General features: G+C 49.1%; 1 protein-coding gene across 16 annotated transcripts in view; it reads right to left on the minus strand.

The window, feature by feature from the left end:
• The window catches only part of CAMK2G (calcium/calmodulin dependent protein kinase II gamma), a 301,123-nt gene extending 292,720 nt beyond the window's left edge, over positions 1-8,403 (minus strand). For 4 of the 16 annotated variants that reach the window (XM_073560061.1, XM_073560057.1, XM_073560059.1 and 1 more), the window contains exon 1: positions 8,022-8,403. In XM_073560061.1, coding sequence (XP_073416162.1) covers positions 8,022-8,086 — 65 coding nt within the window. In that variant the 5' untranslated portion in view covers positions 8,087-8,403. The remainder of the gene's footprint in view (positions 1-8,021) is intronic. The other 12 variants (XM_073560060.1, XM_073560068.1, XM_073560062.1 and 9 more) reach the window with 6 other exon arrangements.
• Between the last annotated feature and the right edge of the window lie 6,334 nt (positions 8,404-14,737).

Consider the following 14,737-nt stretch of genomic DNA (forward strand, 5'->3'; position numbering starts at 1 on the left):
ACAGCGACGGATCCATTGCTATTCACCGCTTCAACGCAGGCAAAAAACATTTCAATGTCCGTCCACTCCAGACAGCGGATGCCAAAATTATGACGGATACGTCAAAAAATGGATGCAATGGATGACCATCTGTCTCAATCCGTCACTAATGTAAGTCTAAGGGAAAAAAATGGATTGTGCAAAAAAAAAAAAAAAAATGGTGGATTCGTTTTTTTCTAAAAACGGCAGATTTCAACTGACGTCAAAAGACTGAAGTGTGAAAGAGGCCTTAGTATTGCGCATGTAATGGAAGAATCATCCACAACACTATGGAAACCCAGAAAACAAGACCTGTTTGGGACCATGAGGATTGGAGTTTGGGAAACACTGTTTTAGATAAATACTCTATCAGTAATCCTATACTTAATATATAGCATAAAGGGAACATGTCACCTTCAAAAATGCCATTTACTGGCTCACTTTCAGTCATCAGGGGGCTGTTTCAGTCACTGACAATTACAACTATATCTAATGGGTTCCCTTTAAACTTTAAAAAAAAAAAAATATTAGGGGATTGCTTTAACTGTTGTCAAATTTTCAACAAAAGGCAAAAAATACCCCTAAAATATAACTTTTATTCAAATAAAGGTAAAATTACCCATAAATCAGGGTAAGAGAGATTTAAACAGCACAGTTTTATCCTAAATAGAAAAGAACCTGAGGGGGGAGGGTGTAGTGGACTCTCCCTTTCTTACCGCGGAGGTTGGCACCCTAAGTTCGACGTGATGCCCCCACTCAACGTCCGCTCTCCCTGGTGACCCTAAAAGGGTCTGCATTATTGATCGGATGAGTACATCCTATATTATCGTCTACTTTAGACCACTACCATGAAATCTATGGGAAAAGTATTGTTATTGTCTGTATCAGTAACTAAACATGCTTTAATGGGTTTATCTTTATCCATATTCTTATCATTAGTAATGGTGAATCTGAAAGATATATGGGTTGGTTATTTAACTTTGGTTTATTAATGACATTCCTTACCCAAATCACCAATATGCTTTTTCCAGGATACTTTCTACCATAAACCTAATTGGTTCAAACTGCTGGCACAGAAAGTATTCCATTTTGAGAGTTGTCGTTACTGTCTCTCTGAAAAGATACAGACTACTGCTATAGACTAATGTATTGCACTCTAGCACTTTATTATTGGTGTTGGTGATGGTTTCTGTTAGTTCCTCCTTTTAGAGTCAAAAGGGAGAGCCAACGTTGAGTGGGGGCGTCACGTTGAACTTAGGGTGCCAACCTCCGCGGTAAGGTAGGGTAAGAAAGGGAGAGTCCACTACACTGCCCCCCCAGTTTATCTTTTCTAATTAGGATAAGACTGTGTTGTTTAAATTTCATTGACCCTAATTTATGGGTAATTTGAATAAAGTTATACTTTTAGGGGTATTTTTTGCCTTTGGCTGAAAAACACTATGGTATTGGTAAACAAGGGCTTGCATGTAATGTACGTTCTTATGACACGAGCTGGTGAAACTTCAAAACTGGAGAGTCAGGTTAAAAAGGAATATGACCACAGCATTTATTCCTAGAAAGTGTTATCACTTTATGAGCCTCCTAATACCATTATAAATTATTTCTAAACCTTACTGGAGAGTGTTAAAAGTTTATATTTAATCCTCTCTCTCTGTGTGCGTATATTGGACTAGTCCAGGACCACAGTTAATTATTGCATAACAAGCGTGCGTGACCGATATCCCGGGGTGTGCAGTGAGAACAGGGAAGACGACGAGACTTTCTCCCCTCCTTCCTTCTCACCCTGCACACGCTGGCATGTCAGTGACACCGCCGTAGGCGTGATCCGAGCATGCTACTGCAACGATCAATAGTGGTCCCAGATAAGTCCAATACACGCATACATGGAGAGGATTAAATATTTGTAAACACACCGCTGTATCATTTAGGGATAATACAGAGATCACTAAAATTGAAATAGAAGTCGATACCTCCTGGGAGTAAATCCTGCTGTCAGGTTCCCTTTAAATGAACGTGTCACTTGAAGTCCACAGAAATCAACACACTGGCTCCTACTGTTTGAATGATGGGTGAATCAGACATGCAGCCTGCAGGTGGATTAATAGGACGTTACCAACAATACGTCCCATAAATGGAAAACACTAGGGAACAGACATTCATACAGGATCAATAGAGGTCGCATCAAAGCTGAACCAGTTCAGGTGAGTCTTGTGGTGCGCTCAGCGCAGGATCCTACCGTAACATACAAACCACAGCAAACTTACACTCCAAGAGGGGTGGAGGGGGTTAAATCTACTTCCATGGGAAATCATTGCAGCATTGCAAAAACGCAGAAGGTAAGGTGTAATGTCATTTACAAAAATGACAAAAGCATAGCCTGGAAAACGTCCTGGGACGCAGTGCGGGCAGGAATTTAAAAAAAATTCCGTTCTTAAAACTTTTCTCTGGAGAAAACACACCAATGTAACAGATATATCAGGGAATTTTTAACAGGGGTTTTTGCTGGGGAAAAATATGGAGTGTGGCACATTGGACATATGGTATAGTGACTGAATTTTATCTCTCTAGAGTCAATGCGGGATGGTGAGAATTTGCCACAGAGGATTCAAGAAATGTCGCACCACTGATCCTAGGAAACATGAGACCTTTGGTGGGGGAAGACATAACCTTTGGTGGTGCTGCTGTAAAATACTGTTCTCGGTCTACGACGCAGGGAAAACACCCAAGGGTGAATAGAATGGTAGCTGAAGCTTTATAAGAGAAAAATAAATAAATAATATATATTTATATTTATGTATTCAGCACAATAGCTAGATTTACACTGTTTACTTAAGCAATAAAGAAGGAAGTATACGTCTTGGTTGTAAGCTTCCTGAGCACAGATAACGTGCAGGCCATTATAATGCGCACTCCTATCTTCTTGCACAAATAAACGCAGTGACCGCATATAAAACACCCTGATAACTCGGATGCTCTATTGCTGGTGTAAAACCCAGGGCCACGAGATTTACGGTTCGTGGCGCTATCATTAAAAGAAAATACTAGGAAAGCAACGCAGGAGGCAATTACCCGAGCGGATTCCATGTAGAAACAATTAAGGAAGCAATCTTCTCACATTTGTATTACACATATTCATTATCCTTTGAAGCGACGAGCCTGTGACATGCCTGCCAGCAATGATGAGGTTAATGGCAGCGCTATGACAAAGACTAATGACACTGCATAATATTCACTCTCCTTCCCCCCCACTGTCAGCTACTCCAAAGATCAATAATCTTGGGTGTCCATCTCCCGTGAACGCACCTTGAGGGAAATTCTGCGATTCTGACACTTTATTCACCTGCAGAAGGACAGACGACGGCAGTGCGGCCGGAGGGGAGATACCTGCTGCAATGCAGTGAGCACAAGAGCCACATACATGTGGGAACACAGGAGCCACCGGCGTCTCACTCCACCGCCTCCTCCACGCCGATAACAAAGGGATTATGGCTGAAGGCTGGATGGACTTTGCACGTAATCAACCTGTATTCTATAGGTGAAGCAGCGGTGACACTCCTGCCCAGAAGACAAAGGACTGAACAAAGACTGCACACAGCAACATATCTACGCACGACCCGCAGACACTGGGGCATTACTGCTGTAGGGAATGGGGCCTGGGTCACACACCAGGGACAAACAGCCAGGATTTATAAATAAAAGATAAAGAGCTAATAATGAGAAATAAGAAGCACTGTTGTCCCTTTCACAGACCAGGACAATGCTGATCTCATCTCCAAGCTGGCACCTTATGCCCATGAGTACAGATACACTTTTTCCTTCTAAGTTCTGCCACCAAAGCAGTCAATGTCTAGAGGATTACGCCAATGTCTGGCATGAGCGTGTTTTATCTGTTAACCCTGGTGTGGACAGAAGAGATTATCATTCACAACTCTCACCAAGAACAGGAACTGGAGATTAATTCCACTGTGCAAACACACATCATTGTGGCCTTTGGGTCTGGTTCCCTGATAACATACATGTGCAGAGTGGTCCGCGCCAGCGCGGAGCACTGGAAACAATCATTTCCGATACATTCTGCACATTGTGGTATACAATGAGGGGAGCACAAGGACTCAGGAATGGAAGCAGAGGGTTTTGTCCTATTGTCTATGGCTACTGTACTATAGGTTCTCATTCTTAAGATGTAACTGCTCCCTATCCTTTCCAATAGGCAGAAGCTGCTGTTCTGTGCGCTGATACATGGTGCTGTCAATATGCTGATACTGGCTCATCTGTCAGGTCACTAATCAATGTCACTATGCCTTGTGTCTGGCCTCGCCAGCATACATACATGCATGCATGCGCTATTCCATTCATGTGTCAGAACTTTTTGCCTTGGCACCGTTATCTGCCCTACACCTGGTGTCTAAAACCCACAGTAGGTGCCCAGGCGCAGCCCACAATTCCCTAACCCCAGGATTCTCGTCTCCCCTCTAACAGGGCTTCCAAAGTGACTAGCCAATTCCTCTACCCTCAGGCTCTCTGCTTGTGCGTGATCTTCGTGTCTTGTCTGCCTTGTTCTGTATACACAGGTAGTTTGGCAGCCTCTCTACTTATTATAGATGGCTCAGGCACAGTCTTTGCCTGTTCTTAAAGGCACATGCATAAATTACCCTATTCGTTTTACTAGACCAATGTTATTCCTTTGCTGATAAACATATATGAGCCATAATTCGCAAAAATCTGCTCTATCCAATCGTTCTGCCCCATATCCCGTAAGTTCATTGTGCCTCCATTACGTTTTGCTCCTATCAGGTCGCCTTTCCTTGGTCTGGACGTCCTTCTGATGTTCCGCTTTCTTACCACAGTCCATCTCTCAGTAGTTAGAAGGTGACAGTTTTAGGCTACCTTCCCACTAGGAGCTTTTGGTGTTGCAGATTTTCTTGTATTTGACAATACGCAGCGAAACAACTCTCCAAGAACTGATAGTGTGAAGGCAGCCCTATAATGTCATTTATACTCCTATTTGGAGCATGCACCAACTTCCGAACTCAGCCCATCCTGTGCCGCCCTTACTCTCAATGCCCAGTGCGTAGGTTACTTTTAGCTGCACAGGTACTAAACACCAGCTCGGCACTGACCCTCCCACGCGGCCCCCACTCCTCACCAACCCACGCGTGCTCTGCCCCCAGATCCTCACCGACCCTGCGCCATGTCTACATCAGTGACACTGATTCCCCCTCAGGTTAACTGTGTCCATGCGCATCCCCTCAGAAATGTCTTCCCCACAGTCCTGTCTTCTGCCCCTCCATTGCCCACTGTCCTGTGCCCCTTTGGGGCTGGGGGTCAGTCTTTCATGCACACTTCTGTCCGCAGTCAGTTGTGCCCATCTGCACCCTGACAGGTCTCCACTGCCCTTCCCCCCCCAGCAGCCTCTAGTGCCCCCCTATGCTCAGTGCCCATCTGTACCCTGACAGGTCTCCACTGATCCTCCCCCTCAGCAGCCTCTGGTGCCCCCCTATGCTCAGTGCCCATCTGTACCCTGACAGGTCTCCACTGACCCTCCCCCCCCAGCAGCCTCTGGTGCCCTCCTATGCTCAGCGCCCATCTGTACCCTGACAGGTCTCCACTGACCCTCCCCCCAGCAGCCTCTGGTGCCCTCCTATGCTCAGCGCCCATCTGTACCCTGACAGGTCTCCACTGACCCTCCCCCCAGCAGCCTCTGGTGCCCTCCTATGCTCAGCGCCCATCTGTACCCTGACAGGTCTCCACTGACCCTCCCCCCAGCAGCCTCTGGTGCCCTCCTATGCTCAGCGCCCATCTGTACCCTGACAGGTCTCCACTGACCCTCCCCCCCAGCAGCCTCTGGTGCCCCCTTATGATCAGTGCCCATCTGTACCCTGACAGGTCTCCACTGACCCTCCCCCCCAGCAGCCTCTGGTGCCCTCCTATGCTCAGCGCCATCTGTACCCTGACAGGTCTCCACTGACCCTCCCCCCCAGCAGCCTCTGGTGCCCCCTTATGATCAGTGCCCGTCTGCACCCTGACAGGTCTCCCCTGACCCTCCCCCCCAGCAGCCTCTGGTGCCCCCTATGCTCAGTGCCCATCTGTACCCTGACAGGTCTCCACTGACCCTCCCCCACAGCAGCCTATGGTGCCCCCTATGCTCAGTGCCCATCTGTACCCTGACAGGTCTCCACTGACCCTCCCCCACAGCAGCCTATGGTGCCCCTTCTGCTCAGTGCCCATCTGCAACCTGACAGGTCTCCACTGATCCTCCCCCCCAGCAGCCTCTGGTGCCCCCCTATGCTCAGTGCCCATCTGTACCCTGACAGATCTCCACTGACCCTGCCCCCCAGCAGCCACTGGTGCCCCCTATGCTCAGTGCCCTCTTCTGCACCCTGACAGGTCTCCACTGATCCTCCCCCCAGCAGCCTCTGGTGCCCCCCTATGCTCAGTGCCCTCTTCTGCACCCTAACAGGTCTCCACTGACCCTCCCCCCAGCAGTCTCTGGTGCCCCCTATGCTCAGTGCCCATCTGTACCCCGACAGGTCTCCACTGATCCTCCCCCTCAGCAGCCTCTGGTGCCCCCTTATGATCAGTGCCCATCTGCAATCTGACAGGTCTCCACTGATCCTCCCCCCCAGCAGCCTCTGGTGCCCCCTTATGATCAGTGCCCGTCTGCACCGACAGGTCTCCACTGATCCTCCCCCCAGCAGCCTCTTGTGCCCCCCTATGCTCAGCGCCCATCTGTACCCTGACAGGTCTCCACTGACCCTCCCCCCAGCAGCCTCTAGTGCCCCCTATGCTCAATGCCCATCTGTACCCTGACAGGTCTCCACTTATCCTCCCCCCCAGCAGCCTCTGGTGCCCCCTTATGATCAGTGCCCGTCTGCACCCTGACAGGTCTCCACTGACCCTCCCCCCCAGCAGCCTCTAGTGCCCCCTATGCTCAGTGCCCATCTGTACCCTGACAGGTCTCCACTGACGCTCCCCCCCAGCAGCCTCTGGTGCCCCCCTATGCTCAGCGCCCATCTGTACCCTGACAGGTCTCCACTGACCCTCCCCCCAGCAGCCTCTAGTGCCCCCCTATGCTCAGCGCCCATCTGTACCCTGACAGGTCTCCACTGATCCTCCCCCCCAGCAGCCTCTAGTGCCCCCTATGCTCAGCGCCCATCTGTACCCTGACAGGTCTCCACAGACCCTCCCCCCCAGCAGCCTCTAGTGCCCCCTATGCTCAGTGCCCCTCTGTACCCTGACAGGTCTCCACAGACCCTCCCCCCCAGCAGCCTCTGGTGCCCCCCTATGCTCAGTGCCCATCTGTACCCCCCTGACAGGTCTCCACTGACCCTCCCCCCCAGCAGCCTCTTGTGCCCCCTTACGATCAGTGCCCGTCTGCACTCTGACAGGTCTCCACTGATCTTCCCCCCCCCAGCAGCCTCTGGTGCCCCCTATGCTCAGTGCCCCTCTGTACCCTGACAGGTCTCCACAGACCCTCCCCCCCAGCAGCCTCTAGTGCCCCCTATGCTCAGTGCCCCTCTGTACCCTGACAGGTCTCCACAGACCCTCCCCCCCAGCAGCCTCTAGTGCCCCCCTATGCTCAGTGCCCATCTGTACCCTGACAGGTCTCCACTGACCCTCCCCCCCAGCAGCCTCTTGTGCCCCCTTATGATCAGTGCCCCTCTGTACCCTGACAGGTCTCCACAGACCCTGCCCCCCAGCAGCCTCTGGTGCCCTCCTATGCTCAGCGCCCATCTGTACCCTGACAGGTCTCCACTGACCCTCCCCCCCAGCAGCCTCTTGTGCCCCCTATGCTCAGTGCCCATCTGTACCCTGACAGGTCTCCACTGACCCTCCCCCCCAGCAGCCTCTTGTGCCCCCTTATGATCAGTGCCCCTCTGCACTCTGACAGGTCTCCACTGATCTTCCCCCCCAGCAGCCTCTGGTGCCCCCTATGCTCAGTGCCCATCGCAGTGCGCTCCGTGCCCTCCCGGCTCTGCCGCTCTCCCCTCCTGGGCTCTTACTTGCCGAGCTCCTCGTACAGCTGGTACTCGTCCGTGAAGCGGGTGCAGGTCGCGGTGGTGGCCATACTAATGCCCGGGGAACCAATCTGGCATCGGGCGGGCTGCGGGCTGTCAGAGTAGCCGGGGCGAGATCTCCTGCGCTTCTTCCTCTGCGCGTCCCCCTCCTTCTCCGGGGCGGCTCCTGCTTCCCCTCCCTCCTGCAGCCTCCTTCTCCTCCCCTGCTGCCCGGCTCCGCTCAGCTCCGACTGCTGAATGCCCGCGGTCTCCCTGGGTGACCCTGTGCGGAGAGGACTCGTGTCACTGGGCTCCGGCCGTGCACTGTCACTGCTGCCCCAGGAGGAGGAGGAGGGAGCGCAGCACCGCGATAGTTCCCGGGACACGCCCCCCTTCCTGCGGACGCCCAGCCCGGGGGAGAGAAGGGGGAGCGCGGCGGGGGAGGGGACGCCCAGGACACACTGGAGGCAGCGGTGGGGACGCTGGGTGCTGCAGGCAGGAGCCGCTGTCACAGCGGCAGTCATGTGTGCTGTCACTCGGCTTTCCTAGGAACAGGAAACCGGCGCTATAGCAGCCGTAATCTTTCAGTGCGGCGGGCGCCGTCATTGTAACACAGTTCACACTATGCAGAAAACTCAAATACTGGAGCGACACAACTCTGCCTGGTATTAGCAATGGCACAGCCGCATCACGTGACGCGGCTATTAGTCGCTTTCGTGTTCTCTATAGAACTCAACAAAAAGGATCTAATCTGCAATAGCGGCAGCTCATAGGTGGAAGCGGCAGCTCATAGGTGGAAGCGGCAGCCAATGAGAACTCCGTTTTTATGCTTTACCCTGCACTGGAACATGAAAGGTGCTCTTGGATTGGTTGCCATGAAAAATGACACTCTTTACCTGAGAAATGTTGATATAATAATAAGAATTATAGGGTTAATTATCGGGGCAGAATTTATAATTGGGACAAAAATAAAATCACTGAGCGATTTAAAGGGAATCTGTCACCTATTTTTAGCCCTATCAGCTGCGCCCAGCGCCATCAAGGGCTTATGTACAGCAATCTGTAATGCTGTAGATAAGCCCCCTATGTAACCTGAAAGAGAAGAAAATCTAGTTATATTATACTCGCCCAGGGGCGGTCCAGGTGCAGTTTTGGTCTGATAGGTGTCGTGGTCCGGTCTGGCGCCTCCCATCTTGTAGCGGTGACGTCCTCTTCTTGGCTTCCCATCGCGGCTCCGTCAGAGAGGGCCTGCGCACTGCAGAACTCTGCCCTCAACAGGTCAGATCAGTGCGCCGGCGACAGGAAGCCAAAAAGAGGACGTCACCACTACAAGATGGGAGGCGCCGGACCTCCCCTGGTGAGTATAATACAACTCGTTTTTCTTCTCCTCCAGGTTACATTGGGGGCTTATCTACAGTATGACAGAATGCCGTAGATAAGCCCCTGATGGCGGTGCCGGCAGCTGATAGTCGAAAAATAGGGGGGGGGTTAATGAGTGGGGATGGGGTTAATGTGTGGGGGGTTAATGAGTGGGGATGTGGGTTAATGTGTGGGGGGATTTGGGAGTAGGGACAGGGGGGTTATTGAGTGGGGAAGGGGATACTTAATGTGTCTGAGGGATTTGGAGTGGGGATGGGGGATTTAATGTGTGTGGGGGGATTTGGAGTGGGGATGGGGGGTACTTAATGTGTGTGGGGGATGGGGGGATTTGGAGAGGGGATGGGATTTAATGTGTGTGCGGAGGTTTGAGGACACAAAATTAAGAGTATGTATGAGGGCATGTATGAGGAAACAGTATGCGGGATGGGTGCAGACAGTAAGGGGTGCGAACGGGTAAATGTATGTGGACACAGTATGAGTAGCGATGGGAAAAATGTAAGTGGACACAGTATGGGGAGTGAGGGTGATGGCATGTGTGCAGACACAGTATGGGGAGTCGGGGGTATATGTGAGCAGACAGGATAGAGAATGAGGGGGTAAATATATGAGGAGACAGTATGGTGAACAGGTGGGATGTTAGAGGAGACAGTATGGGGAGGGAGGGGAATAGTGTGAGGCGACAGTATATTGCAGACATTATTATTCAGGAACATTATAATGACACTTCTATCTTAAGGGGATCGTGTGGAGATTTGCTGCAGAAGACCGGAGAAGATGGAAGTCTGCAGAGACGAGATGTGGATGAGAAAACTAATCATGGGGTCTGGACAAGAAGAAGAAAAGAAGAACGACTCCAGAGACGAGACGTCATCTATAAGGTACCTGGATGTAAATATTATGTGTGATACTGACTAATTCTCATGTTTTTATTTGTTAGGAACATTAAAGGGATTGTCCAGGTTTGTGCTGAGTCTGCAGTCATTCTATGCGACTGCAGACTTCTGAATTCTCACAGTGATCACTGAAAGTTGTTAAGATTCTCTCGTGCCGGTAATTTACATACATGCGGTCACATGCTGACTAGACCTGTGTGGCCTCACTCAATGAAAATGAACGGAGCGAGGCCGGGCACGTCTAGTCAGAATGTGGCCAGAAGTATATAAATCACATACTTGTGCGGACATGACTGTACATCGGCAAGGGAGAATCCTAAAAGTGTGCAGTGCATTGGTTGTGAGAATTCAGAAGCTGCAATGTCAGGATTCAGCTCTGCAGGTTCCAGTGTCATCACATGGACACTTCACTCATATGCGATTTTCATAGGTATGGTCCTGTGACAACGAGCTTCTCTTCCTGCTTTCAGTTTTTCACTGAACATTGAGAGCATTAGGGAGAGCAGCTCGTGGGTACATGGATAAGTGTGCAAGTCACATATGTACTTGGGGGTGGGGGGGGGGGGGGCGAACCAAATTCTTGCCCCGGGTGCCAGAAAGCCTAGATACACCTCTGAATAGGGTGACAGATTCCCTTTAACCTGACTGCTGATCCACAGGCTGCATGCATCCCTAGTGACAGAGCCAATTTGGTACTTAATGCCCAGGCCAATTTTTACAATTCTGACCACTGTTCCTTTATGAGCTAATAACTCTGGAACGCTTCCATGGATCTCGGTGATTATGAGACTGTTTTTTGTGACATATTGTACTTCATGATAGCGGTAAAATGTCTTCGATATTACTTGCATTTATTTGTGTAAAAATTGGAACTTTGGCAAAAAAAATTAAAATTTTGCAATTTTCAAACTTAATTTTTGTACCCTTAAATCAGAGAGATATGTCACACAAAATAGTTAATAAATAACATTTCCCACATGTCTACTTTACATCAGCACAATTTTGGAAACATATTTTTTTTTGTTAGGAAGTTATAGGTTTTAGGCTATTTGCCCACGTATGCAGAAAATTTCTGCTTCAAACCCGGACTCCTTCCCAGAAAACGCGCGTTTTTTGCGGAAAAACAGTGCGTTTTTGATGCGTTTCTTTCCGCGCGTTTTCTGACTCATAGAAAATAGCTAAAAACACGGACTTTTCAGCAAAATTAATGAGCATGCTGCGTTTTTTACCGGGAAAAAAACGCATCAATGTGCACAAAAAGTGGGGAATTCACTTCAAATGAATGGGATGCTTCTTCTATGCGTTTTTGACGCATTTTGACCGGGACAAACGCTTCAAAAACACTTACGTGGGCACACAGCCTCAAGAAGTTTATTAACCCTTCAGGTGCTTCATGAGAACTAAAGCAATGTGGAAGGAAAAAAAATGATCATTTTACTTTTTTCACAAAAAATTTACTTTGGAACCAACCCTTTTTATTTTCACAAGGGTATCAGGAGAAAATACATGACAAAACTTGTGCAAATTCTCCTGAGTACGCCAATACGCCGTATGTGTGGGAAAGACACTGTTTGGGCACATTGCAGGGCTCATAAGGGAGGGAGAACCATTTGACATTTTGAACTCAAAATTGCCTGGAATCAATGGTGAGCTCCATGTCGAGTTTGGAGACCCTCTGATCTACCTAAACAGTGGAAAACCCTCAATGCTAACTCCAACCCTAACACAGCCCTAACCTCAACACACCCCTAACCCTAACCATAACCCTAACCCCAACACCACCTTAACTCCAACACAACCCTAACCCCAACGCAACCCCAGCCCAACCCTAAACCTAGCACCAACGCTAACCCTAGCCCAATCCTAACCCTAGCTCTAACCCCAATCCTAACCCTTTTTTATTTTGATCACTGTGATAGGGTCTATCACAGTGATTAAAATATCAAACTGAACCAATAGGAAAAATCTATTGTTGCTGGGTGCCCCAGCAGATTTTTTTGTCGAAAGAAGACGCCAGGGGATACAGCCGAAGGGACCTGGGGACACCGGATGTACTGGGAGGGGCTCGGGGGACCCCATTTCTCTCTCCTTTGATGTGCTAGATCACATCAGAGGAGAGAGAAATAAGTAGGAAATCAGACTTTTTTTTTTTTGCACTCGCCGTTATTCCGTGAATAACAGTTATCACAACACTGGGGTCGGTAAAAAACGGCCCGAATCATGTTCTCCGGGGTCTCGGCTACCCCCATTTTCCAACGCTGGGGGGTGCTATAACCTTATTTCTCAGCGCTATTAAAAAGCGGCTCTGAGGAATAAGTACCCTTAACCGCCGCCGTTAAAAGGCTTATCGGCGGTCGTTAAGGGGTTAATAGCTGCCGGGGACATAGCCATGCTGGAGACTATTCAGACAGGCAGGTTCCCAGCAGCTTCCTAAGGGCTCATACACTTGCAAGAGACTCACGATTCTCGTGCGAGTCTCTCGCATGAAATCCCAGCACTGCTGCCAGCACTTGGACCGGAGCGTGCGGCTACATGTATTTCTATGCAGCCGCACGCTCCAGTCCGAGTGCCGGCGGCAGTGCCAGGTTTTCATGCGAGAGACTCGCACGAGAATTGTGCGATTCGCAAGTGATTATGAGCCCTAAGAGTGACAGATCTCTCCCCACCTGTGTGTATAAGGAGACACGTATCACTCCATGACAGCAGGCGGGGAGAAGCTGACAGAGACTCACCTGTCCGACTAATCTCCATCATGACTAGGTCCATGGCAGCTATTTAAGTATTAACCGTTAAACACGGTAGCTTCCAGAGTTAAATGCATATGGCTGCAGGCCTGTGGATCAGGTAGTGTGTATCAGCTGTCAGGGCCCCTTTAAGGGTAGCCAGGGCCCTGTTCAGTTACAGTGAGTGTGGCCCCTAGCTCTTGATGCATCATACAACAATCGCATGACGATTTTGGAGGTCCTATTATAGGTCATGTTGTAAGGAGATGGACATACCGCCCACTTTCCCTTTGAAGAACAAATGTAAAGTTGTAATGTGAACTGTGACATGCGTTAATGGGTTAATGTGTTTTGCCCAACAGTAGGGGGAGTTAGAGTTAAAGTTTGGGACTAGCCGATAACAGGAGCTGAGATGGAGGGTGAGAGACAGTTTCCTGTTAGAAAGATCTAGTTTGTGTGGAAAGAAGACCTAAGGTCTGATCAGTCAGCAGTTCCGCATTATGTGGATGTCCCTAATGCGACAGGAGACCATGAAAGAGGATAGCGAGATCCTAAGAGAAGGAAGGAGAGCAGTGACCGAAAGGCAGAGTGATCGATAGGAGATGAGTCCCGAGAGAGGACACCAAGCAGTACTGCCCAGAGCTTATACATTGCAAAGGTAACTGGCCTAGATCGGACAGAGAATGTAAGACAAGGAGTGCCCCAGGAGGAAATTCCACAGAAAATTTTCGAAACGTGGAACAGAGAAGTGTTAACCTGGCGAATTGAGATGATAGCCCTAGCAAAAGTGATGTTTTTAAAGCACGCTTAAAAATGTTTGCGCTGGGTATTAATCGGATTGTCTGGGGTGGTGCATTCCAAAAAACTTGTACAGCTAGAGAAAAGTCTTGTAGTTGGAAGTGGGAGGTTCAGATTATGGAAAATGTTAGTCTTAGATCAGTTGCAGAACGGAGAGCATGGGAAGGGTTATAGACAGAGATGAGGGAGGAGATGTACAGTGGGTACAGAAAGTATTCAGACCTCTTTAAATTTTTCACTCTTTGTTTCATTGCAGCTATTTGGTAAATTCAAAAAAGTTCATTTTTTTCCTCATGATTGTACACATTGCACCCCATCTTGACTGAAAAAGACAGAAATGTAGGCATTTTTGACAATTATATTGGAATTATATCATTCCAATAACACTTTTCTGTCATCTTCATCACTTTGCACTTTATTTGTTACATGAACAGATGCCAAATCGCCAATATCTTTACGTTTACAATACTCTGGTATTTGTGTAAGGCTGTGTGCACACGATGCAGATTTGCAGCGGATCCGCAGCGGATTTTACCGCGCAGAAACGTTGCATATCCGCATTGTGATGTACAGTAGCCTTAAAAGCAATGGAAAAAAAAAACCGCTGTGCAGACGCTGCAGATTTTTCCGCGCGGTTTTCCTGCGGTACAAAATCCGCAGCATGTCACTTGTTTTGTGCGGTTTTCCATCTCCCCTGTTACCAAATCCGCAGGGGGGAGTCCGCAGTGGAAAACCGCAAGGAAACCGCAGGAAAAATGGAAGAAATCCGCAGGAAAAATGCAGGCCATTTGACCTGCGGATTTCTTCCATTCTGCACGGAAAAATCCGCAGGGCTCAAAACTCCGTCTGCACTCAGCCTTAAACTAAACAGTTTGTGCAATTATCTGAGCATAGGTCATAATAAAGAGATTCACCTTATCCACATATT

This window comes from Dendrobates tinctorius, unplaced genomic scaffold, assembly GCF_039654945.1.
Source record: "Dendrobates tinctorius isolate UK_male_01 unplaced genomic scaffold, ASM3965494v1 ptg000292l, whole genome shotgun sequence".
NCBI classification, from domain to species: domain Eukaryota; kingdom Metazoa; phylum Chordata; class Amphibia; order Anura; family Dendrobatidae; genus Dendrobates; species Dendrobates tinctorius.